Source organism: Echiichthys vipera (genome assembly GCF_963691815.1).
Source record: "Echiichthys vipera genome assembly, chromosome: 9".
NCBI classification, from domain to species: Eukaryota; Metazoa; Chordata; class Actinopteri; order Perciformes; family Trachinidae; genus Echiichthys; species Echiichthys vipera.
Window position 1 is genome coordinate 6,693,342 of NC_139834.1, and position 27,591 is coordinate 6,720,932.

Here is a 27,591-nt window from a genome sequence, read left to right on the forward strand (position 1 = left end):
GATCATTTTATCTGAAAGGACAAATACAAAGAAAAAAGAAATTCAGACCTACCACTGGGTCTTGATAAAAAGAACAAGTCTCTAGGGAATTTAATTAGTGGTCAAAAGGAGGAGTACATCCGCCTGTAACACAGGGACCATATCGGACAGCACCATCACACATAATGAGCTGCTTTGGTAATCTTCAAAAAGACGCAGACTCATTTTTAACGAGTCATTGTATATACTTTTACACTAATTAAACATAAATCCTAAGTTGCGCATGTGCCACTTTTCAAAGCAATGAAATAGGCAAAAAGCCAGAGGCAATCAGAGATACGTGCTGTCAGTCACTGGCAGAGGCAGCTGCTATCCTTCACAGTAATATTTTTACATTGTGTCTGGGGATTTTTTTCTGAGAATTATCTGTGTAGGAGTATATTTGTCTTGATGTCTTTGTCTCTTGGGGGTTAGTGCAACAGGCTGTAAAAAACACACTGACATGCTATCACAACCTAAAAATTGACATGTAACAGTTGCTTATTTCAATAAAAAATGTAGCAACATGATCACCTCTTTGAAGTCATGTTTCAATATTCACCCTCTTTTTTAGTCTCATGCTATTTCTAGTCTCCTATAATTCCTGAGAAAAGTGTCTGTCTTTTTAGCTACTAATTGCACCTCTATGTTGCGTTGCATGTTAACTAGTTTCTCCTCTTCCATTGTCTTCTCCCAGATTAACATTCTGGTATAGGGGGAAAAATGCATGTATTTCTTTAAACCAATGAAAATCGCCCTGGGTGGCTCTAAGCCTGGAATGCAGCAATGGTACCTTTGCAAAACAAAGATAGCGCAAAGGTCTGACATCCAGTGTCTAGGCTAAGCCCGATTTATACCTGCACTGTACATCAGGTAAGCCAGACTAACTAGTTGCTGACTTTGTCTGATATTTGGTGCTGGGGTCAGAAAGAATTGTCGAATATGTTCGGGCCCTAGGAAAAAATTCACAGGGGGCTCCTTGAACCAGCATTCATTACAATTATGTTATAAATAATCTGACACCAGCAATAATTCAAACATATTAATATGAAGAACAATAAAATATCTAATAATATAACTAGAACAATAAAACTTGTAATGAGTCAGATGGGGCCCCTTAAGGAGGTCAGGTCTCTTACTGTCATTGCAATCCTCAAAGCAATTTCAGTCAAAAGCAACTGGACTTGGTTATTTGTCTAGGAAGACGTTTCACCTCTCATACTATCATTGCAAACTTGCAAAAAAGAATTGTCACTGCTGTAGTTTAGCTTTTGTCCTCTGGGAGCCCGTACTGGCCTGGGGCCCGTAGAAGTTGCCTGCCTTGCCTGCTTGTAAGCAGCGTCTCTTCTCTTTCATTCCTTCAACCAACGTCCAGGGAAAGGTCTGCATTGCAATCATTTGCTCATATCCAAAACCCTGATGATATCTCAGTCATTTATAATGTTTAAAAGTAGTTTCTCCTTCCAACCAGAAATGTAGGCTTTTCTGGCACTTTCGCACACAACACAACGCAGAGCTGACCATAAGGTAAGAGGCTGTAAATTAACTGTGATAAAAAAGAACTCCAGTTGAGATGAATATGCTGAATGCCCTGTATATATATTAGAAAAAGGCCTTATTCAAAATATCCAAATGTATTAAATTCAGAAATATTGTCATGGTCAGTAAAAGTGGAACATTAGTGTGCGTGTAAACGGAGTGACTAAACCAAAAAAGTAAAGTTGTGGACCGTAAAACCAAAACGATGAGCTGAAGGATGCCCTGTAGAGCTGAGGTGACCTGTAGTGTCTGGAGATAATGCTACGGTCGTCACTGGATCCATGTAAACATTTGTATAACGGCAGCTTAAAACTGGCAGGGCAGGTGCATTGAAGCCACTGAAATATGTGTATGTGAATTTGTTTTATTCCCTCAGCTGCCAATTAAGCAGGCAGTTCACTCAGAACACACTTTCCAAAAGTAGAAAATGCAGTCCAACATGAAACCACATACAAATTTGCATTCAGTCTTTTTTACGTGCATTCCTTAAAAACTGATTTATACAGTATAGCTCAACTCTCCCAGAAATGAAAGAGGTAACTGTAACCCCCTGGCTAAAACTTGACGGTCAGACTTGTTATGCATGTCTGCTACATGAATCCAGGAGGCAGGTCAGAGAAGTTGGTATAAGATAATAGCATAACAGAAGTAGAAACAGAAGTATTTTAGATCAGGCTATTGTATTAGGAAATTCCATCAGTTCATACTACAAATATGAAGCTTTAGGGGTTTTTTTTGTTCTCACAGTTTGGATAATAATAATCAATAACAACACCTTCACCCCAGCAGCTTCCTTCTCCAGCTGTTGGCTAATGAACTTTCTCCACTGGAGCACATAAGTGATAAACGCCCTGTTCAAAAACCAGGAATTCAAACGGCTGATGAATGTATCTTGATTCTTGCAGACTTGAAGGGAAAATGTCAGACTAAAATGGGATAGAAAAGCTTTTAGAATTCATATAGAATAAAAATATCCCAACATCTTGACAAACTCATGAATGAGGAAACCATAAAATCAGATGTCTTTTTTACACAGACCTTGAAAACCGGTAATAACCAGGAGAACCAGAGCCCATACAAAGTGAGGTGTAGTCCCAATAATGACAAAGTAGCAGTCCAGAGTGTGATGTGTAACCATTAACTGCTATGCATAACTGTTATATGTATCTGTATTTCTTTTAAAAGTGAAACTAATTCCAAAGTAAGAATTTTAAATTTTAAGTATCCTGAGTCTGCCAGCATATCATTCTGGGAACTCATTTGGAGATCTTTTGGGAAGTGGAGAAAATACTGGTTGCTGATTGTCTGATTTGGGGCCAAATCAACCAATCAAATCAACGAAGTGTATGACGTGCTAACAGCAACGAGGCAAAGCTCAGAAAGTAAACAACATGTGGGTAAAGGATATTTGCCGATTGTGTAATGTGAATTTACGGATAAAGGTCACAATTTCAGGTGCCCGGTCCATATTCCAACAGAAGGAATCGCTCATCTCATCCGCAGAAGCCGTCATGTTGTTTACACTGAACAGTCTCTTCTTGTTGCGTCACACTTCGACCTGCCTCAAAACCAACGCTGATTGGTTTGGTTGTTTTGGCAAACTTCTCCAGATTTTCTCCGCCACATGTTACCAGACGATCTGAGAGTAAAATACAACAGACCTCACAAGATCAGGATGGTCTCACGAGGCTAAGTACATGCTTCTTAATGTTAGGTCACTTAATTTAAAAAGCTGTACAAATAAACTACATCAAGGGAAAATAAAACCCTAAATGATCCACCCAGCTACAATTTTGGCAAATTAAAATTATAATAAGAATAAGACGAACCCCTGTGCAGGAAACATTTAGTAGGAAAGTGCTTCCTGCTAATGACTCGCCCATTTATGCAGATGCAAATTTTGAATTCAAATCAGCGGTTTCTCCTTTTACGAGAAAATGTACAACTCTTCCTGCCCAGCAAGAGGCCTGGTTCATTATGACTCAAAGTTACAACTACTAATAGCTTTTTTGCTAATGTCACTCATGCACACATATACACACAAACAACACATGCTTCTAAGCAATGCTACGCCTGTTTTTCTACCTTTTTGAAGGAGCATTTAGTGTTTCTCATCATGCCACAGTGCAGATGTGTTTCTTAATCAGAGGCAGCCTTGGAGCTTCTTCTGGAGCGCCGGGATAGGAAGCATCCCCGACCGCAGCACGACTGCATGTTCAAAATAATCACACACCCAAAGTACACCAGCCTCAGCTGGCCTCGGAAGTGCTGTCTGTTTTGTTCCTCTGCCAGGAGACAGCTGTGGGTATTAGCGGCACACTTCAGCATCTCAGTGTTTATTACAACCCAGGAGTTGCAAAGTCTGCATTACTGATTCATCTCAAAACAAATCTCGGTGCACACAAAGTCAGCCCAAATCAAAAACTACGTCTGACATGAAATAAAGCAGCACACAAAGATCACTTTTATAGTCACTCATTTATTATTGTCGTGGAGGTGCATGAGCATCACTATACACTTCATACTGTACAATGAATCACAAGCAGTGCCCATTATGAAAACTCTGTACAACACAGGAGAAAGATACAAACATACTGAAAATATAAATCCATGCAGCATTTTACTCTATTTGTAATATCAAATACTGCATTCACAGTTACATTCTATATTTTTTGAACAGTGACTAAGACCCGATTGGGATGTCTCATAAACACAGCTGCAGTCTCAGTGGTTTCTCAAATGTTCTCTACTCAGTATAACTCATATCATTTCAGCATGGGCCCCCTTGAAGTCGTGGACGAACTGACAGATCAACCCAAAGAGCTCTTGAGAGTCTTGATTCGCCGGTTCACCGAATTTAACCTTGGTGGGAGAAAAAACAGGATTAGTTCCTTGGAAATTTAAAAAACTTTATTCCGACAGCAATTACACTCTCTGAGACCTTTTGAGCTTGTAAATAATATTTTACAATTAGCAACTGCATTCACAAGTGAACTGGTGCCTGGGTCATACAAATTCTCCCTAACAATGGTCTTTTGATATAATTACCTCATATACTGCCTCAGCATGCAATCCATTTCTTGAGTGCACTTATACAATGAGGTAGGCATGCACTGCTGAATTAATACATACACCTAGGCGGCCAAGGGTCGCTGGCACAAAAATGTGAGTAATTCTAGAGTCAAACTGTATTACAAAGGGTCACAGTGGCTAAGTGTACTAATTGGCTTATTGAATGCTGTTGACTGTGCAGGTTGAAGTTCAGGCTCAGCTATGCTGCTGTCACTCTCTATTTTCTTTTACTTTTTATTCTTTTTTAACAAATTTAAAAAGGTCAGTGCTAGTTCGGTATTTCCTTATCCTGTCTGAATGATGACTGACACATACTATTCATTCATTATATTACATTATTCTTTTTCACCGTACTGACAGTGAAAGAGAACATATCTTAAGAAGGAAAAACACGTGTTTTGAGAGGAGTAGCCGATAATGTATGTTGATTAGTAAATGTATAATGTGATTAATTCTCAGACTTAGTATAAGTCACACTGTTGGTGAGTTGGGAGTGAACGGTATTGCTGTGCTTCCCACAAATAGACACACCTTGGGCGGGCCACACAGGTATATTCACCACCAAAGTATATTTTAATTTTAATTAGGGCTGCCCCCAAATAGTCTACCAGAACTGGTCGAAAAAAAAATCATTAGCAAACCAATATATCATTAGTCCATTGGTAGCCAGGGAAAAAAAAAAAACATTTGGAGCTGTGTCTTGTCAAAATTAAGGGAAAATCTATGTGACTGGCGGCTGGCCTAAAAGGCCGGAGGGCTTTTAATTTGAAGGGCCAGATACAGGAAGTTGTGACACTCACTCACTGTGTTGTTTTTATAACACTGCAGGTCCCTTGGCTGTACATCGTGGTTAGACAGTTAAAAATTAATTACCAGTTATGTCGGGAAAGACATCTAAAATATGGTATCACTTTGAAAAGAACAAGGGTGACCCCAAAAAGGTCACATGCAAACTCTGCAAGAAAAACTTCAGCCATCACTCGTCCACGACGAACATGACCTCCCACCTTAAAACATGTAAGTAACGTTTGTCGAACATGACCTCCCACCTTAAAACATGTAAGTAACGTTAGTCTAGCTACCTGCCCATGTTCCGACTTATGGTTCCAACAGCATCCTTGCTGAAATAAGCGTGCGGCTGTGCGCACTTGTAAAATAATAGTTATTAATTATGTTGAATTATGTTACTCAGTCGCTGAGGCTATACTTGGGGGATATATATATATATATATACTGTATATATACTGTATATGCGTCGAGTGGTCGAGTAATTGCTCTTATTAGCCCTGGTGGCTTGCTGCAGTATATGTTAGCACCTCAAATACATTTTCAATTTTCTGTCGGTATAGGTAGTTTTTATCATGCTGTTTGTGCAAGTGTTTTTTTTTTGTATGTTTACTTTTAGTTATCTGTTGCTATAGAAACATCATGATTGACATCTGTGAATGGTCAGGCTCCTTTATAGACGTGACCCTACCACTCTACTGCGTAGAATCTGGTTGCAAAATTACAACATTGCAGCGCCCATATATTATGGCTTCACTTTTTAACATTGGGAGGAAATGGAACTGCGTCATATGTCTTCATATACTGTCTATGGTCTGTTCCTTAGAGCTGCATAAAGCACAATAATTCCCTATTTGCTCTGCTCTCGCTCGCTGGCTCTCTCTCTTTCTCAGCCACACAACGGTCCTCTCTGTGAACACTGTACATGTACTAACATACTGTACAGCAGGGGTGTCCAATCCTGCTCCTGGAGAGCTACTGTCCTGCATGTTTTAGGTTTCTCCCTCCTCTTACACACCTGATTCTAACCATTTTGAAACCCGTGACCAGCTTCAGCTGCTTGATAACGAGCACATCATTGTAATCAGGTGTGTTGGAGCAGAGAGAAACCTAAAACATGCAGGACAGTAGCTCTCTAGGAGCAGGGTTGACAGCCCCATAGTTGCTAGTGCACACACAGCAGTAGATCTGCCTCGTGTGTGTTTAATTTTTCAATAATGATGGTATCTGTGTGTCGGAAAAGTTTATTTTCAACCAGCGTTCTTCCTCTCCATGTTTGACCTCAGTGGGCGAGGCCTCCGAACCAGGAATATTTAAGGGCGTAACATGTAAATGACGATCGAATTCAGCCACCGCATTTATCAAGGCCCGCTCATTCGTACGCCGGAGATTGGTCAGATACGAATGTTTCATAAATCACACGTGTGTCCTGTCCTACGACCAACTCTGCGCTCTGATCTGCGCCCGTTTTCACGCAAGATTGATGAATGAGGGCCACTGTCTTTTGTGTGTTTAATTTTTCAATAATGATGGTATTGAAAAATCCATGCGGTGACAGAACATGACACCAGTGACTGTGATGAAACAGGTATTCCGCCCATCGCTATTTGGGATATAATCTTATAGTCTTTATGCTAAACTAAGCTGAGAGGCTGTTGACTGTTCCTTTACATTTACCATTGGGGATGTTACAATGGTATAAAGCTTCTCAACGTGTTCTCATGAACACGTTCGTAGCAAATCCTTTGTGAAGTTATGCACAGAAATTTGTATGGAAAAACATGCTGACAGACCGCAGGACCGGACCGGACCGGAAGTGCAACAATGCACAAAAAACAACCTAGCTGATTTTAGCCAACAAAAAGTGACGGCAAGGGTTAGGCATGAAAAACACTTGGCTATGAAGAATTAATAATCAATGAGTGAAGTATGATAAGCATGTGTTAGCGTGTGTATTAGTAATGATTAATGAGAGTGTGATAATAAATGAGTGAAGTATGATAAGCATGTGTTAGCGTGTGTATTAGTAATGATTAATGAGAGTTTGATAATAAGACGCAATAAGTATACTAATTTAAGAGTGTGATAGTATGTGCCTCTGCCAAGCTTTCTGCTTTCTGCAAAGCACACGAACCTGGCAGTCAGTCAAGGTCACAAAGACAATGAAATAGCCAGCTTGCACAAACGCACCTGGCAACTAGTTGAGATTAGGGAATTGCCGTTCGCAAACAACAACCATATAAGGAGGCAGGAACAACCATATAAGGAGGCAGGGGACAGGGAGGATGAGAGTATGTGCTTTTTTTCACAGATAAAGAAGAAGAGTCATGTTGAACAGATGATATCCCGACGCGGGGTGGAAGATGGAGGAATCGGAATGGCTACTTTTGAAATACACATATGCATGCACAAGCAGACACAAAAACCACGCCTTTGTAACAAGTTTATATGCTGGAGCAGATAGATTAGAGATCAGAAACTTCTTGCCTCTGATCACGGGTACCGTGTTGCACACAGTTACTCTAGATAGAGAATAGAACATTTCTCCAGACGTCTGTATCATCCGATGTCCATTTACTAATAAATGCTTGTTGGCGCACTAAACTGCCAACGACTCTGCTGACTCCAGGAAGCCTCCTGTAGAATTTGAATTACGCAATATATGAGGTCCTTCTGATTTGACTAAAGTATTGTGTGTAAAATTCCTACAGCTAGGATCAGAAAAGAGGCCATAGATTGGTTTAGTATGGACGGGAGTTGAACCCCGCTCCCTTGTCTTAAAGCTCTGTGTTTTAGGAAACAAGCCCCCACCCCAACCTGCCTCCTTATTCAGCAGATCGTTGTCTAATTCTACATCACATGCTTTTACTATGGGGAATACACACAATAAATACATGGTATACATATGAATATCTGTGCATTACTTTTCATTGTTATATGTATGAAAACTGCATGAGAACAGCTTAATCTTCTCATCAAACATCAAAGCAAAATGTCAAATTCCTAATGATTGAGTATTCATAGCCATGACAGCTAGTTTTGGTTGGTTTGGGCAGATAGAGTTTTTCTAGAAGCATAAATAATGTCATTAGTTAATGGCAGAGCCAATACATCCCAGATTATCAAAGGTTCCGGGTGCCTCATCAAAGCCATGTAATTATGCAGGGAGAAATGTAAACTCTGCTCACTACAGAGGCTGGTGAATCATTTATTAACTTGGTAGCAGCAAGGTGGTAATCTTTATCACTGGGACAGATTTAATGAAGCATTTCATTATTTCCGGCACTGAAGTTGAGTTTGTATTGGCTGATTCATCATTGCTCCACAGTCACTGGTTAATATATAGCTTGTAGTTGGCTTCAACATTATTGGATTGTCCAATCAAAAGTGTAGCATTCCATTTCTGTGGCCAATCAAAGCTTTAATCTCCTCTGCTACATGACAGCCACTTGAATACACCTTCTACCCTCATCCTTGGCAAATGTGTCTAGCTTTTATTTTCGTCGCGAACATTACAACATTGTTGCTCTTGTCATGTTTGGACTTGTCGTGTTTGGAGGCTTCAGTGGGGCACTTTTATCCTGGGAACCAGACAAATCTGCCAAGCTGAAGTTTCATGTGCTCTAGCAGATACGTCTGGCCTCCCTCACTTTCTGACAGATTTCCATCAACTTGAGATCTGACAGGCCAATCGCAACCGTTTATCTCATGTGGGGCAGGTTTAAGAGGATGACTGACAGGAGCTCAAAGTAACTGAATGTATCTGGCAACCAGCACAATACACCAGGTTCACCAAACTTAGATCAAACTGTCAAACTATGCAGCACTGAACAAATATGAATCGAGACTTGTATTGCCTATTTCTCACCTCAGTTGTTTTCAGAAACATTTTAGTTTATTTAGCTATGGTCTGAGAAAGTTTGTGACCTGGCTGTCAATCGTTTTCTGCTTTAAAACTAACAAAGCACCGCCCCAACTCGTTGCTGTGATGTCATGTATCTATTTGCGTTCAGAGGCATTTTGGTCTGTACCTGCACCAGCGCCTGGTGATGCCAGGCTTCAGCACTTTAGAGCAGAAGTGGATTACATAAGATCCATGACATGCAAGAGTTAGCTGTGAGTCATGTCTGATTACGGACAAATATAAATCTACATTTGCCCCAATTCCTACTATTAAAAAACGCTCACCTCAGGAATAGACTAGAAATTAGCATCTAACAGTATTGCAAGTTTAAACACAAAATAATAAAATTAAACAGACATATTTTATAGAAAAGTCACTATAAATCATTAATAATAATGAATGATTGAACCAGTCTATAAATGATTACACTGGAAAAGTACACCTAAAGTGTCCCTTAACTCTTCCATAAACTCCAAATATAATTGCTGTCAGTAAGTATGTTTCTGAAAGTGTTTCTTCTGACATTTCTGAAAGGTTTACACAGGTGTAAACATTTGCTTTCAGCAAAGTCACTAATAGCAAGAGAGATGTCAGTTGAATAGCACCTGTTCTCTCTATTATATGTTACCCTTGCATCAGATGTGTAAATTAGCCTATTTGAATGCATTTTCCCCGCTATTTTGTTATTTAATATGTAACTGCTGTATAGTACATATCAATTGAGGCAACATAATTTTATATTATTTTATTCCATTTGAGTCATATTCCTCTGCATGGCTTATTAGTCGATCAGCCTTGTTCATTTTTTCTGCATCTTATATATTTGCATGCATTCTTACAAACACATGCTGTGCCCAATAACGACAACACACCTACAAACCACACTTCAGTAATGAGATTAACTGCTGGTTGCATTGGATGTGTATCATACTGTGGTGGTTAAATTTGTTGCTACACAATTTAGAAAATAAAATAAGCTACTTTATTAGTGTAATGAATCCACCAATGTCAGAAGTAGAATTTATTTGAAAAAGGAGCACTTATAATTACAGTATTACAATCTACGATATGTGCAAAAAGCAAAGATAACGCTATACTTCAACCCCCCAAATGTATCATTTTTAAGCACCATACAGTATGAACATATACAGTTATAAAGAAACACACTATGATGTAGTGGTAGGGGCTTTAAGTGCTTATTGATTTATATCAACAAATAATCCTGGTCCATAAGAAGATAATGAATGACAATATTGTAAAAAATACGTGAAGTTATAACAGTTGACGAATACTGAACATAAAACACTTAAAATGTCCTTATATCTGCTTACAACTACATTATAGTGACCTATAAACCATTTATTGCCATTTGTATGTCATATTTATAAATGCCAAATAGGGAGGGTTAAAATAAAGTGTGACCTAAACAAAACGTTCTAATTAAATTTAAATAACAAGACCAGATTCTAAAAATGTGCATTACACCCAACAGAAGCCGAATGTATCATCTCTAATCTGCAGGTGTGAGCCAATTGCTTAAAGAAGTGAGATAGAAAAGCACCTTATCTGCAGCCACTGAGGTGGAATTGATTTTGTTATATCGTGTCTTACTGACACGGTGTATTAAAGATATGCATTACATGAAGAGAAGCAGGTCATGTGACATAGCTGTCAGGTGTTATGACAAGGCATGCAACATGTCATGTTTTGACAATCTCATCAATTTTGAAGAAATCAGAAAGGATATGTTATGCCAAACCATGTTTCATAAAATGTCTCCTTGGATTCACTAATTTTTCAGATCATGCCTCGGGAATAACTACAAAAAAAGACCTCTCCGAAATCAACCGCCCGAAAATTCTGATAGCTCCTTTTATTTTTAATAAATTTACATGTTGGCTATTCAAGGGCATTATTATGAATTCTCCCCCTGTGACAAGATGTGACTAAATATGACGCCTTATCCCCGACCTGCTGCTCCCTCGCACAACACCACAGCCCAGTCAATCTCAATACTTTTCTCCAACGCTCCTGAAGGGGCTTTTTGTACATGCAGGAGGTTTAAGACACACAGCATCAGAACAGGGTCTTCACTCAGTGAAATGAGTGGAGGAGGGGAAGGACGCTAGTGGCACTGGGGACTAAGGGTTGGGCTTTAAGAATAGTGGAATCTATGGGTACCCATGCTCACTTCATGATAAGCTAACCAGCTGCTGGCTGAAGCTTCGTATTTACTATACAGACATTTGTCATCTCACTCTCTGCATGAAAGCAATAAGCAATTTTACCAAAATGTGAAACTATTCCTTCAGGCTACCTTGTGGAAGCCAAGACATTATATGTAAAAGGCATTACATACAACAGGCACCAAGGAAGAGAGATATGAAGAGAATAATAGAAGGATGCTGAAGGTTTCAGACAATGTGTGTTGAGTACCAGAAGGATATTTGTGCGCTCACTTTATAGCACATTGACTGTGTTCAGTACACTCTCCCTTTACTTGTGCAAGTTGCAGAAAAAGTTTGCAGTACACAGAAATCTAATTGTGGGCCTAATATAAAACAATCCTCTGCCGGTCCTATCGCTCACAGCTCACACTATAATATCTCAGTGCTCAAACATAGCAGGAAGGGTAAGTGGACTCTCTATGATGATGGATTGTCCATAGAGATGTAGGAAAGATGAGAAAATAGGCACAGCTTTTGTATTGATTGTTTTTGGGGGGACCAGTATAAAAAAAGACATAGCACCTGTTAAAATGTCAAAAGTAGGCTTGAGCTCTATAAACCTAATCCAACCAGGTTAGTGAGCAAAGGAAATCTCCTCCTTTTATAGACAAAGGGATAAAATAATACACAGGGACTGGTACCTCCACTCACTCTGATGATATATGTGACGGAGAATTTTTGTTATGAGCCATCAACACAAATGCTTAAAGGCAAGTAAAGTTCTCAGACATACACATTAAATAATATCATCATTTTGGGCTCAGAGAGTCGAGTCAACATCAGGGAGCACTCAAATCATAAATCGTACACGTCTGAATGAATTGTTACCAAAACACATGTAAATGAGATGTCAGTAAAATGAAAAAAAGAATTAAGGCAAATATAAACTACCTTTCCACAAAAGCAGTAAACCAAAGAATTTTGTGAAATGTGTTCTTGTGGGCTCATGCATTTCTCTTTTTAAAACCACATCAGAAACCCACCAGGGGTGCTCTTACAGCCTCTGATTGTCAAACTTTCGTAGACCATTAATCGACGTGACAGGAGCCCACATTCAGGGTCAGGATGAACTTGTTTCTCACACTTTCTGGCTACAGTGGAGAGGAAGGAAATATCCAAAAGAGGAATTATAGCATATTTAAATGCTTCAGTGCTCCTATTCCCTGAGGTTCAATCTTCTTTACTTTGTTGTGTGTTACATATACATGTATTTATGTACTGAATAGTGGACTATGTTGATGTATTACTGTACGAATGTTTTGCTGCTTCTTCCTGTTGCTGTTTCATGGCTTGTGCACTGTCTGAAGAATGGATATTTTGTTGCTTTTGCCGTATTTATGGTTACTTGTTGTTAGCTTGTGCCGATTTGCGGTCAGATCGTAAATCAACGATTAAAGGAATGATAAATCTGTTCTTCCTGTGCTGATAATATGGTGATTATGACTTAATTGCTATCACAGTTAAGATGTTTCTGGAGCAAGAGTGAATTTTAAATCCTTAATTCCAAACCAGTTGATTTCTCTTTTCCATAGATCTGACACCCCACCTCCATATATCCAAAACTTTGCTCTATGCTCCATAAGAGTAGTTACCGTGTGGATATGATTTGGATATTAAAGATAAGATGATAATGTTAAACGGAACATGATGCTGTGATATTGTTGCTCCAAGCACAGATACACAGACTATAAAAATGGAGCCGGTGTCAGTCTCTACTCTCTACTGGTGGAACAGCTGCTGAGAAACATGGCAACTGCCAGGGGAATAACATCAGTAAACACTTAAAAGAAGCTGCTGCTGTTTGGATTATTTTGGGTTTCGTCCAGACGATAAAGGTGAGGCAGCCGACACGGACGAAGCTGTGTTATTGCACGGCGGTGTGAATGCTTCCAGGAAGCTTAAAGGTTTGATCATTTCAAAGCTTAGTCAGACGCTGAGCCAAGCCAACATCCCCTGGTGATTGGATGGCATATCAGTGATCTTGAGTAACCACAATTAGATAGATAATGAACATAGAAACAAGCGCTGTTTGTCTTCTGTCTGTTAATTTGAACTGAAATTTGGCTGAAGTTGAAAATTATTTGCCAGCTGACTAACAATGGCATATTTACAAAAATATTAATGATGTGCATTGTCCTTTATAAATATATAAATAATGAAATGAAATCAATGCTTCTTTCTGTTTAAGGATGTGGAGGCCAGGGTTTTACTGTATACTATCAGATGCATGATATCCTTTCCTGGAGGACATCTAGTGAAAAAGAAGTAACCTTGGGGACTTCTTCCTCCTGAAATATATGTACTCTCCCAGTGTGTGTGACAAATAATTGAAAAGGGCCATCTAGACACTACTGGAACATAGAACTATCAATCTGTGAGGCTGTACAAGAGAGATATTGAAATAATAACTCATGGATTACCAGTATGACAGAGTAGAGTTTCTTCATCTCCTCACACGTCTTCGTCAGTGCAGAGAGATCCGTGTTATATTTCTCAATTGTCGTCTAGGGTATAGAGGAAAGCACAAGTACCTCCTGGTGAGTTTATACATTCTTTCAGTCAATCATTGCTCGTAATTGCTTGTAAAAAAAAATCTAAATGTGTTGAAGGTTAAGAATAAAAGCAGCCTGCAGCAATGTATTTGTGAACTAGACACATGGCAGTAAATACTGTTCATTTTATGTTATTTACCTGCTGAGAAAAAAATAGACAACTGTAGATGTGTTGGCTGAAAATGTTTCGAATACGAGTTTCATATTTTCAAATGTTGGGCAAGTAATCAGGCCAACATTTGAGTGTATCATTTATCATTGTATCATTTTAAACACACAAGTGGATGTTTAGGAAGGGGCAATAATACTGCAGACAGTAAATAATCCATTAGTGTGAGAAACAATGAACATAATTGATACTGTGTTTGTTTACAAGAAGAAACATTGTACTTTCTTATTTTTAAATGAATGCATAAATAAATAATAAACACAGGATTTACTTCTTCACCTTCAGGTCTTTGGAGAAGGTTGGGTGAGGAACTCCAGCATTTCTCTTTTTGGAAGTTTTTCTGTACTGAATGACTTTCTGCAGTTCATTCTTCAGGACTGAAGCAACACACACACACACACACACACACACACACACACACACACACACACACACACACACACACACACACACACACACACACACACACACACACACACACACACACACACACACACACACACACACACACCACACACACACACACACACACACCTTGGTTACCATTCATCATATTTGACCACTGAAGCGAAGAGCTGCTTTAAATCTGATGCTCTCCTGTGTGATCCTTTGAAGTGATGTATTCGTGCTTATGGCAAGCCATCTTATAGATAGACAACATATTAGATTGAGCCTATATATTCCCTTGACAATGACCGTGTTTGCATGCACAATGAATATGGCTAATAGTGAGTATGCCTGTAAACGTACTCAATGAGATCATGGTGTTTCAACAAAGTACTGTATACTGAAACTACAATTACAGTAAGATCTCATGAGCTTTACTATCACACTTTCTCACAAATGACTTGCGTTGGCACAAAAAGTCGGGTCAGTATTACAGAGATCTCAGAAAATTTGAGAAGAGTCTTTGGATAACGTAGTAAAATATGATCTACTCACCATCTATTTCTGCGGTCAGGCCTTTAATGGAAGCTACCCAACAGAGAGATGAAAAAAAACAGTGACACACAGAGAAAGTACTCATTTCACTCAACAGACCTCAACTGAAAACTAACACAGATTTTTTTCCGTTTGATCAAATCTTGATTAGCATATACCTCCAGGGACAGTTTCAAATTCTGCCAACTCCTGGGTAAAAGTGGCCAGGCATGGTTCATGCAACATGATCTGTTCCACAAGGGCATGGATCAAGGTGAATTTCCTGTCTCTTCCACGGAGCTGGGAGAGCTGGAGAGGGGGAAAACACAGAGTGAAAAAAGGGCACAGCCCGTAAGAACCTATAGTTCCCTGTCACACAGCACAAGGACGTATGACACGAAAGAAGCACTATATACAGTATAGGTGAATCTGGATATTTACACTTGTGTGTGTGTGCTGCTGCAAAAAAATGTTTTCTTACTGAAGGCCAATAAAAGAATAGGATGGCAATGCATTATTCTTTTTTCTATGCCTTTTTTGTCCATCGTGTATTTGTATTGTCAAAGGTTTACATGACCCTGAATTTTCTACTTTAAATACCTTTGCTAACGCCTCGCTGCGAGTGCTAATAACCATGTTAACTCCTTGATCAGTGATTAAATTTAAAATAGTTCACAGTAGTAGCAGCACTGTGAACTGTGACTGCTTTCATATATTTGTATGAAATGGTAATCATGACTTTAAAATTCAAGCAATGTTGCACTTGATGGTACCACATAACTGAAATGCAAGAGGGATTTCTCTAACCCTGTGATAGGCATCCATAGTCTTTGTCTAGGTTATGTTGTTTACCAATTTAAAGTCCCAACCAGTCTCTGAGGATGACGTTTACAAGACAAAGTATTGTAACTAAAAAAAAAAAAGACTCAAAAAGCGATCCGAGGTAAACTCGATGCATTTCTCCTGGAAGCAGTCAGCCATTTATTTGATGAGAGTCTGTCTCAAGCAGCAACAGTTTACTATTCTCAATTAGACCTGGAAACATCTCTGAGGGAAGACAAGGCCTCGACTTCATTAAATAGAGTAGAGGACATTTTACTTCTGTGCCAAGAGCACTGCCCCTTAAACCTTCCCAAACTCATCTCAGGGTAAGGCTGAAAATACTCTTACAAACCCCTGACAAGACTTAAAATGACACATCCAACAACCACTGAAGCTTAAAAGGAATAGTTCAACATTTCGGGAATGCTTATTCACTCTCTTGCCAAGGTACATGGCGACATTTACGTCACGCTGACTGAACCAGAGCCTTGCAGACACGTGGATGGGGAAAGTATAAATTCAGATTAAAGCTCATTTATAAGCATGTGCTTATTTGTTTGCAAAAACTGAGGTGTGAAAAAACAACATGCTGTGGTTTTAAAGGGATTATGTCCTGGACAATTTCTTGGCTCAGTAGAGACTTCCAGCAGAGACTTCAAGAAGTCACTGACATCGTCAGACCAAATCACAAATGCAATTTAGTGTAGAACAAATTCAGTTCATTTCTGATTTCCAAGGGGCGTTATCAATAATCTGACTCCACCCCATGGACTGATTCACATTTGTTCAGCATATCCATCTGGAAACTTTGGTTTGGAGATCTTTTGGGAAGGAGCGAAATACTGGTTGCTGATTGAATAAACTATCTGTCTATGAGCAACATATGGGCCAAATCAACCAATCAGATCAACAAAGCATATGACCTTCTAACAGAGCATTGAGGCAAAGTAAAGAACATGTCGGTAAAGGATATTTGCCATTTGTTTAATGCAAATTTACGTATAAAAGGCACAATTTCAGAAAAAAGCGTTAGTGAGCAGCTTGCTCAATAGCTGCCCTCATCGCATCCGTGGAAGCCGCCATGTTGCTTATACTGTACTTTTGTTTCACGTTGCGTTATACATAATCCACCTCAAAACCAACACTGATTGGTTCGGTCGTTTGTGCAACCTTCTCCTAATTGTCTGTGCCGCAAATTACCAGACTGATCTCAGAGTAAAATACAATGGAGCTCATGAGATCACCGTGGTCTCTCGAGGCTACGTTATCAACGGCCGTAGACCAAAATTCCTCCGGACAAGACTAGGTAAACCTACAAACAATAAGAGCAACAAAACGTGACGCGCTCGCAAACATGAGCTCGCAAATTTGTCCGGTTAGGAAGTTATTCCTCCGGTCTAAGAAATGGCTCTGGTTTGCTTGAAATGTTGGTAGGTGGATTGTGCTACCTTTGGACAGAGCCAGGCTAGCTGTTTCCCTCTGTTTCTTCATAGTTAACATAGTTAACAGATATGAGAAAGGTATAATTCTCTAACTCTCGGCAACCCAGTGAATATGCACATCTCTGACAAAGGTCAAACCATCCCTTTTAACTATACCAGAAAACAAGCACAGGCATTTTGTGTAGAAAACAATGCACTGACTGGCAGCAGTTACTGATGGTTCACTTCTACGAGATTCACCCACAAGTGGCCACACTTTATGAAAAGTTTAATTTCTCCTGGGATGCCAGGTAGTGACACATTTGTCAGAAGGACTGTGTCAAAGACCTGAGTGAACCTGAGCAAGAGAGAGTTGAGAGAAGATGCAGAGAAGCCCTGCTGTGTATATCAATGAGTAGTCTTATTAGCCTTGTGCTGTAACTCGCTCAAAGGTCAGGCAACAGTGGTGGAGTCATACTTTAGTTAAGGAGGAGAGGCGGAATCCCTTGGCCTTTTCCTTCCTGGCGTTCTCGTTGAGGTAATTGCCAACAGCGAGGATGTACTCCAGCACGGAAACAAATGACCTGCAGTTGTTCAGCTGCATGCACATTCTGATCTTCTGGTTAATCAGCTGAAAGACAAACACAGGGGCACAGAGCAAAGTCATTTCCTTGTAATCTAACCACATATATGTTGACGCATTCATTTCTCCACACAACAATTTGTGAAATTCAAGTGGTGTATAACCTGGAGCTTGTGAAGGGGCTGTCAAAGTGAAGACAAAAATAACTCAAGGCTTTAGTATTTTACATTATAATGAAACAGCAATCTCACAACACCTCATTTGACCTCGTACAATGAATAATCAGGGCCTTGTTGTTTGGCAAGATCTTTATTTGGTATGCAATTGTGTCAAGTACAAATATCCCTCTAGAATATCGCACAATTTCCCTGCTTAACCAGTTCTAAACAGATCCTGTTGAATATGGATAGAAATTATACTGAAAAACTGAAAAAAAGGGGGGGAAATGGGATTTTCGGTTTTGCCAATGTTGTTGGAGAAAAAAAGGAGTTGATGCTATGGGAATCAGAGTCCTTGACAAAGAGTTGGCTTTTCCAAAAAAGCTCCATGCCAGCCAGCAACAACACTCCCACCATATGCTCCTGTTTTAAGAATAACTTCCCAAAACTGCCAAGGAGACAGCCTCACTGACACAGAAGAGAAAACAGATATCCAGCTACATTTTATCTACTGGCTTTGCACTGGGCCATCTGTACCATCATGGAAGACTCCTGTAGTTAGTATAAAACATAAATGAAACGGCTCAGCCCATGATGTCATGTAACCCGCTTTTAGACTGCCGTCAAATTTGACAAAAATAGGTCGCAAAGTAAATGTCTGTGCAATTATTATAGAACAAATTTTAAGCATGATGTTGTATGTGGCTATTTACTTTAAAGACACAATTAAATTACAAATACATTTACCATATTTGAATCCAGTGTCCCTTTTAATTGTTTAATTATCTCTTGGGTATATATGTTTTTTTTAAATCAAAATCCCTCTCTTTTCATCCTGTTAAATGTGGATATATTTTGGATGGTTCATCTTGAATTTGAGGGTGTGTATATGAATGTATCCAATCAAATGTGATTTGGGGCAAATACCATGGTGTGAACTACAGGGGAGTCTAAATAAGACATGATTTGCGAAAATTTGGGGGTGGGGTCTATAAAATATTGACATTTTGCTATTTTTCCTATGCATTTCTCCTTTTCTGTATCTTTACCATCACAGATCATGCGTGACATTAAGCTATTGATGTATAATTCATGCATGAGGGTGATTCATCACTAATTCACTTTAATAAAGATACCGGAATGCATGCTATTCATGCCATCAGCATCGAAGCTTGATGGCACAATATTAAAAACTTCACTCACTCTGCAGAGTATACTGTGTCCAGCTTCAGTACTGTGATGTTTGGTTTTGATACCTGTGTGGGGGTTTGATGTACTCATTAACTGACTGGTCTAAGCTAGCAGAGCCAAATCAAAGGAGAAGGTGTGTGTTTTTCACTTGGCAGAAGCTTTGTTTACATTTCCGGAAGCACATGAATGTGCTCTAATTTATTAGTTTCTCCCTCTTTCTCCTCCTCCTGATCTAACAACGCAGGTGAGGAAGGTGTGGGTGGAGACTGGCCCTAGCATGTATAATAATAAATAAAACAAAAAATTAAATCTTTTTAAATCTACAACCTCCTGTAAGTCTATCACCAGGGCAGAGAGAATGTTGTGTGAATGCAAAGTTTGGCAGAGACTTATATAACTGGCGTCATTTAGTCAGTACCCTTAAAAGTATGCCGTTCAGTACCCAACCCTACTCATTACTGCCCCTTGAGGTCAGAGGGCAAAAAAAAACCTAGAGAACCACAGTTGTTGTGGCTGTTTTGCCAACAGCAACATGCAGCAACAGTGAGCTCATTCCACACTCAAAACCAAACTTTGACTGACACAAGGGTGAGATTTGAAAGTGTTTTCAAGCTGCATCTTTCAGTTTTACAAGAAAAAATTCTCAAAGGATTTAGACTAACTGGTCGGTTTGGCAAATGCGTATCTGGTAAACTTCCCCACCTCCATCAAAGATCAGCACACCCCTGCTTCCCTGAGCTTTCCTATGGGACCTTCTGGGAACATAACAGGGCTAGGTGGAGAATTTGAATTAAAACCTTATCGTGTGACTTTTCGCCAGACACATTTTCCATTGCACTCGTATGTCACAATAAAAAAGCTAAAGATACTCTTAACTTTTGTTTAATGGTGACTTCAGTTGGAAAAAGCAGGAGCGATTAACACAACTACTGAAAACAACTACATTTGGTTTTACCATTCAGTACATCACAGCTTCAGAGGGTGTCTCGCTGTCCAGAGCGCTCCCTGTCTACTGCATCACTGGCTTTGGTTCTGTGTCTTTGCCTCTCTTATTTATATTTGGAAATGGCTGCACACAGAGCACAGCAAACACTTTAAAGAAGAAGCCAGGGCCCCAATGCAGAATAAAGCCTAACATCATGGCAGAGAGACGAAGCATCAACAAGCACATCATAGGTGAGAAACATTCCCCCAGGTGGTGACTTCTCCATTTTCTCTTCTAAATCCTCTATGTCCGTCAGGTGGCGAGTAAATCCTCCTTAATGTTCAGAGCCTTAAGGAGTCTGTCGAGTCCAAGAATTGAAGGATTTAGAGAGTTCTGCAGCAGAGAGGACCCTCACCTCTTTGTGTTTGAACATATTGGGAAACATCTGTGAGAGCAAGATACTTTTTGACCCAAAGTACTTGCATTCAAATAACCCGTTGTGATTAAATGTCCTTTTTATCAATATATTAAAGCTACAACGCAGCAGAAAGAGCAACATCAGAAAGAAAAAGCTGAGAATAAATTGAAACTTATTGAAATAGCTTATCTTTCTTGTCAAGTCATCTTGCTAGCACATATGTGTGTCTCTTTGTTTTAGACAAAGAGAAATTACTGCTACAGTCAATGGATTTCAGTGGCATCATTCTTATCCATTGTTTCTCTCCATCTCATCTCTCTCTTCCTATCAGTCAGCAGACAAGAGATTAGGACTGAAGCACTGATGCAGAAAGGAACAGAGACTTGAGAGAATCACATAAAAAATAAAAAAAAACAGCCCAGTAGCTGGGAGGTATTCTTGTCTGACTGCAATATCTTCACGCCCTGCAGTCCTCAATGCCAATAAACAATGTTCTGTAAGAGTGTTAACAATAAGTCTCACTAATGATGAACCTGCAATGTCTACATACTAGGTGATGGGCATGTTAAGTCATTTCCATATTCAATTAAAGAGTACTAAAGAAAACTAAACATTTTTTACTAAAAAAATCTGAAATAAGACTAAGGGCCAAACTGAGTTTCTGAAGACTCTGATTTGACCAGGGCAGACGCCAGCTCAAGGGGTCTGACTCCACACCACCCCGCCGAGTAAACATGTTACTGCCGTTAGCGCTGCCTCTGGCTATCTATTCATTTATTCATCATGACTGATTTTGCACATACAATTCGCACAATGCACAACATGCAAATTGCACGTTTACTTAAAAAGAAGGTATTTTATTTAACTGTGCAATGGAGGACAACCAAAGGAAGAATTTGACTGTGCGGTGTAACATCTGTTTTTACTGTACATATGACAATAAATAAGTCTTGAATCTTGAATATTGAACTCAATGCTTCACCTTGTTATTGCTTGACGACTGAAAACTGTGCTTGGCTCATTTTCTGTAACCAGTATGAATAATGGAGTAATTAGGAAGCTAGCTAGCTAACTAAGCAGCCATTTACTCCGGGCCTGCCGCCTGCTCTCCTCCCAGCGAAGTCTCCCAGCAGTGGGGAGATGTGAAGGGACTATTTGGTGTGCTAGCTATCTTATTTACAATAAGATTAATCAACTACCCATCAACTGTAGCTAATGTTATGTGGTAAATTTGACTGTGGTGTAGCCCAGCCCTGTTATCCGTGGGCGACACAATATAATAACTATGAGTTATGTTAAGTGTTGTTGTAGTAGCACTGCACATAAACATTTGCATGTATGTTTAAGGGTGAAGAAAATGCCGATAAACAAAAAACAACAACAATATAAGTTAAGTTAAATAGTAACTTTGTGTATTTTCCTCATTTTGTTTTATCCGAATAGTGTTTGTCTCTGAAGAGAGTGAATTAAGTTAAATTCATGAATTTTCCACAGCTCTCCCTAGTGAAAAGCCCAAAGTGGATTTTATTGGGTTTCTGATAAAGTTAAAAACTTTGTATGTTTTACACCACCTACAGAAAAATGGAATTTGATTTGATTAACATCCATCTTTTCTTCTCCATCAAACGAAGAGAGGTGTCTTTAAGTGCCTTTCATGCATCTCTGTTTTCAAGACTCTTAACCATCCAGCAAATAGAACAGAAACTACTTCACCCACCACTTCAAACATGAAATTCAAACTAGAGGGAAAAAAGCTTTCAAGTATTAATGTCAGTTTGTCCCCAAATGTTATTTTCATTTATGTCTCAAGCCACGATGTAACCGAACATTAGCATTTGCATTACAGAATAAATTTGCATGTTCGTTGTTTCCTGGAGGCTGCAGTTTTATGCTTTTACGGCATGTGGGAATGGAACAGACTTTAAAACAGCTCCACATCTGATTCGACCTTTGATTTGTCTCCGTGGGTGATGAGTAAACTCACAGGCTGCAGGTCGTTCATGCTGATCGGAAGCTCTCTCAGAGTCAGCAGCAGGTCGAGCTGTGTGCTCAGGCAGGGGATGTTGCACATCTGCAGCAGGGAGAAGATGTGCGTAATAAGCTGTGTGTTTATACAGAGTGCAATTATCACATCATCACACAACCTTTTTCCATGTGATTATTCTGAATTATCTGAAAAGCAGCGTTGCAAGGAAAGATGCTGCAGGGAGATAAAGATGTTGGATGGCTGCAGCTTGTTCTCACAGACTCAAGTTCTTTGGCGAGATTACCTCAGGCAAAAAGTAAAGTGCTGCAGGCCTGTCGACAGGCTGATTTAACAGAGAAACTGAAAGCTTGACACCTTGAAACGATTGGCTGAGCTGCCTAGTCGACCTTTGAGTCGGTGCTAACCTCTAATAAATCATTCCACATTGTCAGACCATCTAGCTCATGCTCAGGTAAGCCAAAGGGCACTTGGTCTGACGGATTGTTAAGGAGAAATATTAGGATTAGTGTTAGGAATCAAGACCATGTAATCATTTGGCTCTTTCTTACAAAAAGAAATAAAAACAAATCCCAGAATGTCATCTTCCACATTCTGGAGCACCTTGCTCCTCGTCTTGTCACATTTTCTGACACATTTTAAATTTCTAAAGCAAGGTCATGCTGATTCCATGCCAAGGTAACACTTTACTACTTAATTTCTCCTGGGCAAAAAATGTGTTCATACATTAGTCAGTTTAAAGAGTTCTTAAGTAGTCACAGGTTTTTTGCTGACTTTAACTCAGATCCTTAATCAGAAACTCTCGCGTCTCAAATTTGAGATTTAAAAAGGAATACTCTACTGTAGGATTTCTGCTGCGGCACAGCACGGATTTAAGTTCCCAGAGAAAACATGACAGACGTGATTTGAGAACATACAAAGACCTGATATACAGTGTAATGCAACACTCGGAGAAGGCTGCAAAGCATTATTAGGATTTGATTTATCTTGGGGAAAAGGTCAGTGCTTCAACACTAAGATGCTTTTAGTTTTCTTTAATGTTAGAACATTTGTTCTGTGTCTCCTCCAGAGATCCTGAGAGGAAAGTGATTATTCAGAACTGTTAAAAAGAAAATCAGAGCATTGAAGAACGAGACTGAAAGATGTTGTTCTCAAAAAACCGGGCTGAGATTGCCTGCACATGGCTCTAAGAGCGTTCCCTATCTCGCCAAATACTGACGCTTATAAAGGCACTCACATGAGGGCGAGTGACTTCATTCTCGGCTCAGGACGCCATTACGCCAGATCACTTAAGTCTGCAGGATTCATCCTCTGGGGATTATGAATGTCTGTAAAAAATGTCATGGTGATCCATTAAATATTTGTTGAGATATTTCTAGGGCTGGACACGAATATTAGACAATATGGAAAGTTTTTCCCTGGTTAGATATTCGCTTTTTAGATTTTTGGGATTCGGATATTCAGTTCTTTATTTATTTTTTAAAACTATAGAATAACAGAATCCTTTATTCATAAAAACAATGCTTTTAATTAAACCAGAAGATGTGTTGCTGTACATTGTTTCCTTTTCGGCTCAGTGTGAGAGTTGTTTCTGCATTTGCTGTCAATTACGGTTGCTTTTCTCTCCTCTCCTCTTTTCTCTCCTCTCTTCGCAGAAGTGCACAGCCGAGAGCAACACAGCAGTCTGCTAACTTGTTGCTTTGCTACCAAAATTAGCTGCTCTGTTCCAACAATATTGGGCAGAAAAAAACGCACATGCAGGCTGAAATTCATCGCGGTTTTCTGAGCAGAGGAAGTCCATGCTGCTGGGATAATTACATACTGTATATACAGTATGTCACACAGTGTAAACATTGAAACACTGCAGCGCTGTGCTGTCCATCTCAGCCGGGAACGGAGAAATGTCTAAAATGGCTGAGTCGCGTTATAACCGAGCGGTCTGATGTGTTTAGAGGTGTATGTGGTTAAACAGACTGGTGGCGCTTTCAGGAGACTTAATGAAGATAAACATAGCGAGCCCTTGCACGTTATGCTAATGCACTCTGATGCTGCGCTGGCTGATTCATGCTGCTAACAAACCCTATTTGTGAGAGCCCTAGATGTTTCACCCTGGACCAAAGTGGTGGATCAACCGACTGTCAGACCAACGTTTGCATTAGCAGAGCCGCACCCCTGGCACGACTAATAAGTGCTAAAGGCAAGCAAAGCCCTCAGAGACACATGATGTTGATGTGGCAGTATACAGTGTGGTACAGGGAGCACATGCAGCACACATTTGACTCCAAGTAATAATGATGCTAAAACTGTGAAATTGTGATGATTCATAAAGAATGTGCCAGTCCTTTCATTTGCTTTAATCATTTAATGGATTTGGGGGGAGAATGTGTGATGACTGAAAATTACAGAACATTAGATTTTGAATCTGAGGAGTTTGAAATGTTGCTTTAGTTGGCAGCAGTAAAGAAGAGTGATTATGATGTTTATTCAGTGGCATTCAGACTGACTGCAGTCGAGCAGAGAAACCTCCAGGAGTACATTGCCATAGGCGATGCCACCCTGTCTCTTATATATGAAATCCCTCATCAGTGGTGTCAAATATTGTGGGCTGATCCTGCTGTTCATCTGTTACCCCTCATGCAGCCTTTAGCCAACCACACATGGGTCAGATGACTGCCAGGCATGTTGGGAGGTGATAACCAGATGAATTGTAAGAGCTTGTCATGACACCCACAGTGTGTGAATGAGGAGGCAGGTGAATTTCGACTCGATAAGCCCTTCTTAAAGAAAGCGCTACATGAGCAAGAGCTGTATTAGATTCTGCTTGTTTCATTGTGTCACAAGTCAAACTATAATATTGATTTGGCTAATCATCTAGTAACGTTCATATGGGAAACTACAAACTGTACCTCCATCATGTACTGGTCCACAATATGCAGCTCCGTCACAGGTCCCTTGTGTGATTTGTACATTTCCACATCATCCATTGTGGGGACGTATCTTGAACATAAAAACAGACATAACATTACACTGTTAATGTTACCGTAGATGCCATGCTAGTTTTTGAAATACTTGGAAATGTATTTTCTCAATGTGCTTCTTACTGCGAGTGATGGGATCCTACATTAAAGCAATATTGTGAAAAAACTGCCTCTTAGGTGCTAAATGCAAAATTGTTCTCCCTGAAAAAGCAACCCTATAGGTCTTTGTTACGACTCATGTTTACATTTATTGTGGCGGTGACCGTAGTAATTATGATGAGAGCAAAGGAGGAAGACAGGTGACGTAGTATAGAGGAACAAAGTCTACTTTTGAGGAAGGTTGATGTGGATGGATGGGTCAAACAAACACAAATGTTCTTGTCCTGTGTGGAACCAAAAGTCAGTGTTGATTAATTTGAACACATGTGTAAGTTAAAAAACATATGTAACTGTTACGCTCTGTTACGTTACATATGTGAGTACAGGACTCTACATACTGAGTGTGGTACTGCACATATGCAAGTGAAGTCATGTAACAAACACATACATTTTAACTTTTCCTAAACCTAACCAAGCTGCGACCGTTTCACAATGTTAACCACGTTTAAAACTGCAGCCGTGATGTTTAGGTATGAGGACGTACTGTGTTATCTCCTGCCACCAGGTCATATTAGAGGTTGGGAACAAACAACCTATTTGGTTGCATAGGTTGGCTTAATGTTCCACTATGTTTACCAACTAATTGATAAAACTTATAAACTCAGCGTGACGATGCACACACTGCATACTTGTTTATTTCGGTTGTAATTTTCACCTGTCACGCACATAGATATACGGTATAGTTAAACACGATGCTAAAACCTATCTGACGTTTCTGCTGTGTTTATTTTATGTACCGTGTTGTTTAGTAGTATCTTTGATAAACCAAATCTAGTGTGAAGAAATGCCCCCTTTAGCTTAGCGCTGTTGAATTGTATGTGCGGAACGCAGGGGGTTTGACCCTCAGTTATTGTAAACAAATGCTATGATTGGGTCTTTAGAGCTCAGGGGAACTATGCACGACCCCTTTCATATTAATGTACACGGTCATTTGTAGGATTAAACGACTGTCTATTTAAAGGGTCCACAACAAACAGGAAACAAGGACAGTGTACCCGCACAAAAAAATCCAGCAAATAACAATCCCCTCCACAGAAAGAAACTTGGCAACAATCACAAAAGTAGAAACTTTTCTTCCACAGCTCAAGTCTGTACTGCAGGTGCCATAGTGAATATTTTATTGCTAAGAGGAAAGAGTGAATGTTGATGTACACTGCTCTGCTGTGTGGGGTTATGGATTGGATTTTTTCTGCTTTAATACATTAAATAGGCTGTAAATTTCATTAGGATTTTATTTAAAGTACCTCCTGACCTTTATTTTGGTTATTGCACTACAACCAGTGTGCGAAACATGAGGGGGGGTCTCTCCCTCTACCTTATGCCTTATATATGTCAAAGTCATAATCTGTAACATTTAACATACCTTATGTTGACACATGTTCTTTCAGAGACCTCCATCTTGTCACATTCAGAATACCTACGAGCGTTGACTTAATTATTATTTTTTTAGCTCTTTTGGAAACCTTATCTATTTCTGGTCTGTCCCCTTTATGTTACCCCCCTAAATCATCACACACATGTTCCTATTACACTTCTGTCCTTACTATAAGCCTGACTCAGAAGTTGGAAGTTCCCGATTTCCAATTACAAGTGAACGCAGCATAACCGTTAGTGACAATCTCAGCTGACAGACACGGATGTTGGAATCGTCACAAAAAAGGCAACGAGTGCTTTCATTAGTGGGTCATATGATCATCATTGTTTTAACTCACTCTGTGATAGATAGGATCTTAGCAGACAATTAACTAGATGAAACTCTTACG

The 27,591-nt window shown here is 39.6% G+C and overlaps 1 protein-coding gene across 1 annotated transcript in view; it reads right to left on the bottom strand.

Moving 5' to 3' along the window:
* Positions 1 to 4,016: 4,016 nt before the first annotated feature.
* Positions 4,017 to 27,591, bottom strand: part of LOC310951417 (uncharacterized protein) — a 38,320-nt gene continuing 14,745 nt past the window's right edge. The window contains exons 10-17 of the mRNA XM_083919620.1: positions 25,598 to 25,688; positions 22,692 to 22,778; positions 17,911 to 18,063; positions 15,369 to 15,498; positions 15,211 to 15,243; positions 14,548 to 14,645; positions 13,968 to 14,051; positions 4,017 to 4,419 (exon numbers count right to left, since the gene is read on the bottom strand). Coding sequence (XP_083775746.1) covers positions 4,318 to 4,419; positions 13,968 to 14,051; positions 14,548 to 14,645; positions 15,211 to 15,243; positions 15,369 to 15,498; positions 17,911 to 18,063; positions 22,692 to 22,778; positions 25,598 to 25,688 — 778 coding nt within the window. The 3' untranslated portion in view covers positions 4,017 to 4,317. The remainder of the gene's footprint in view (positions 4,420 to 13,967; positions 14,052 to 14,547; positions 14,646 to 15,210; positions 15,244 to 15,368; positions 15,499 to 17,910; positions 18,064 to 22,691; positions 22,779 to 25,597; positions 25,689 to 27,591) is intronic.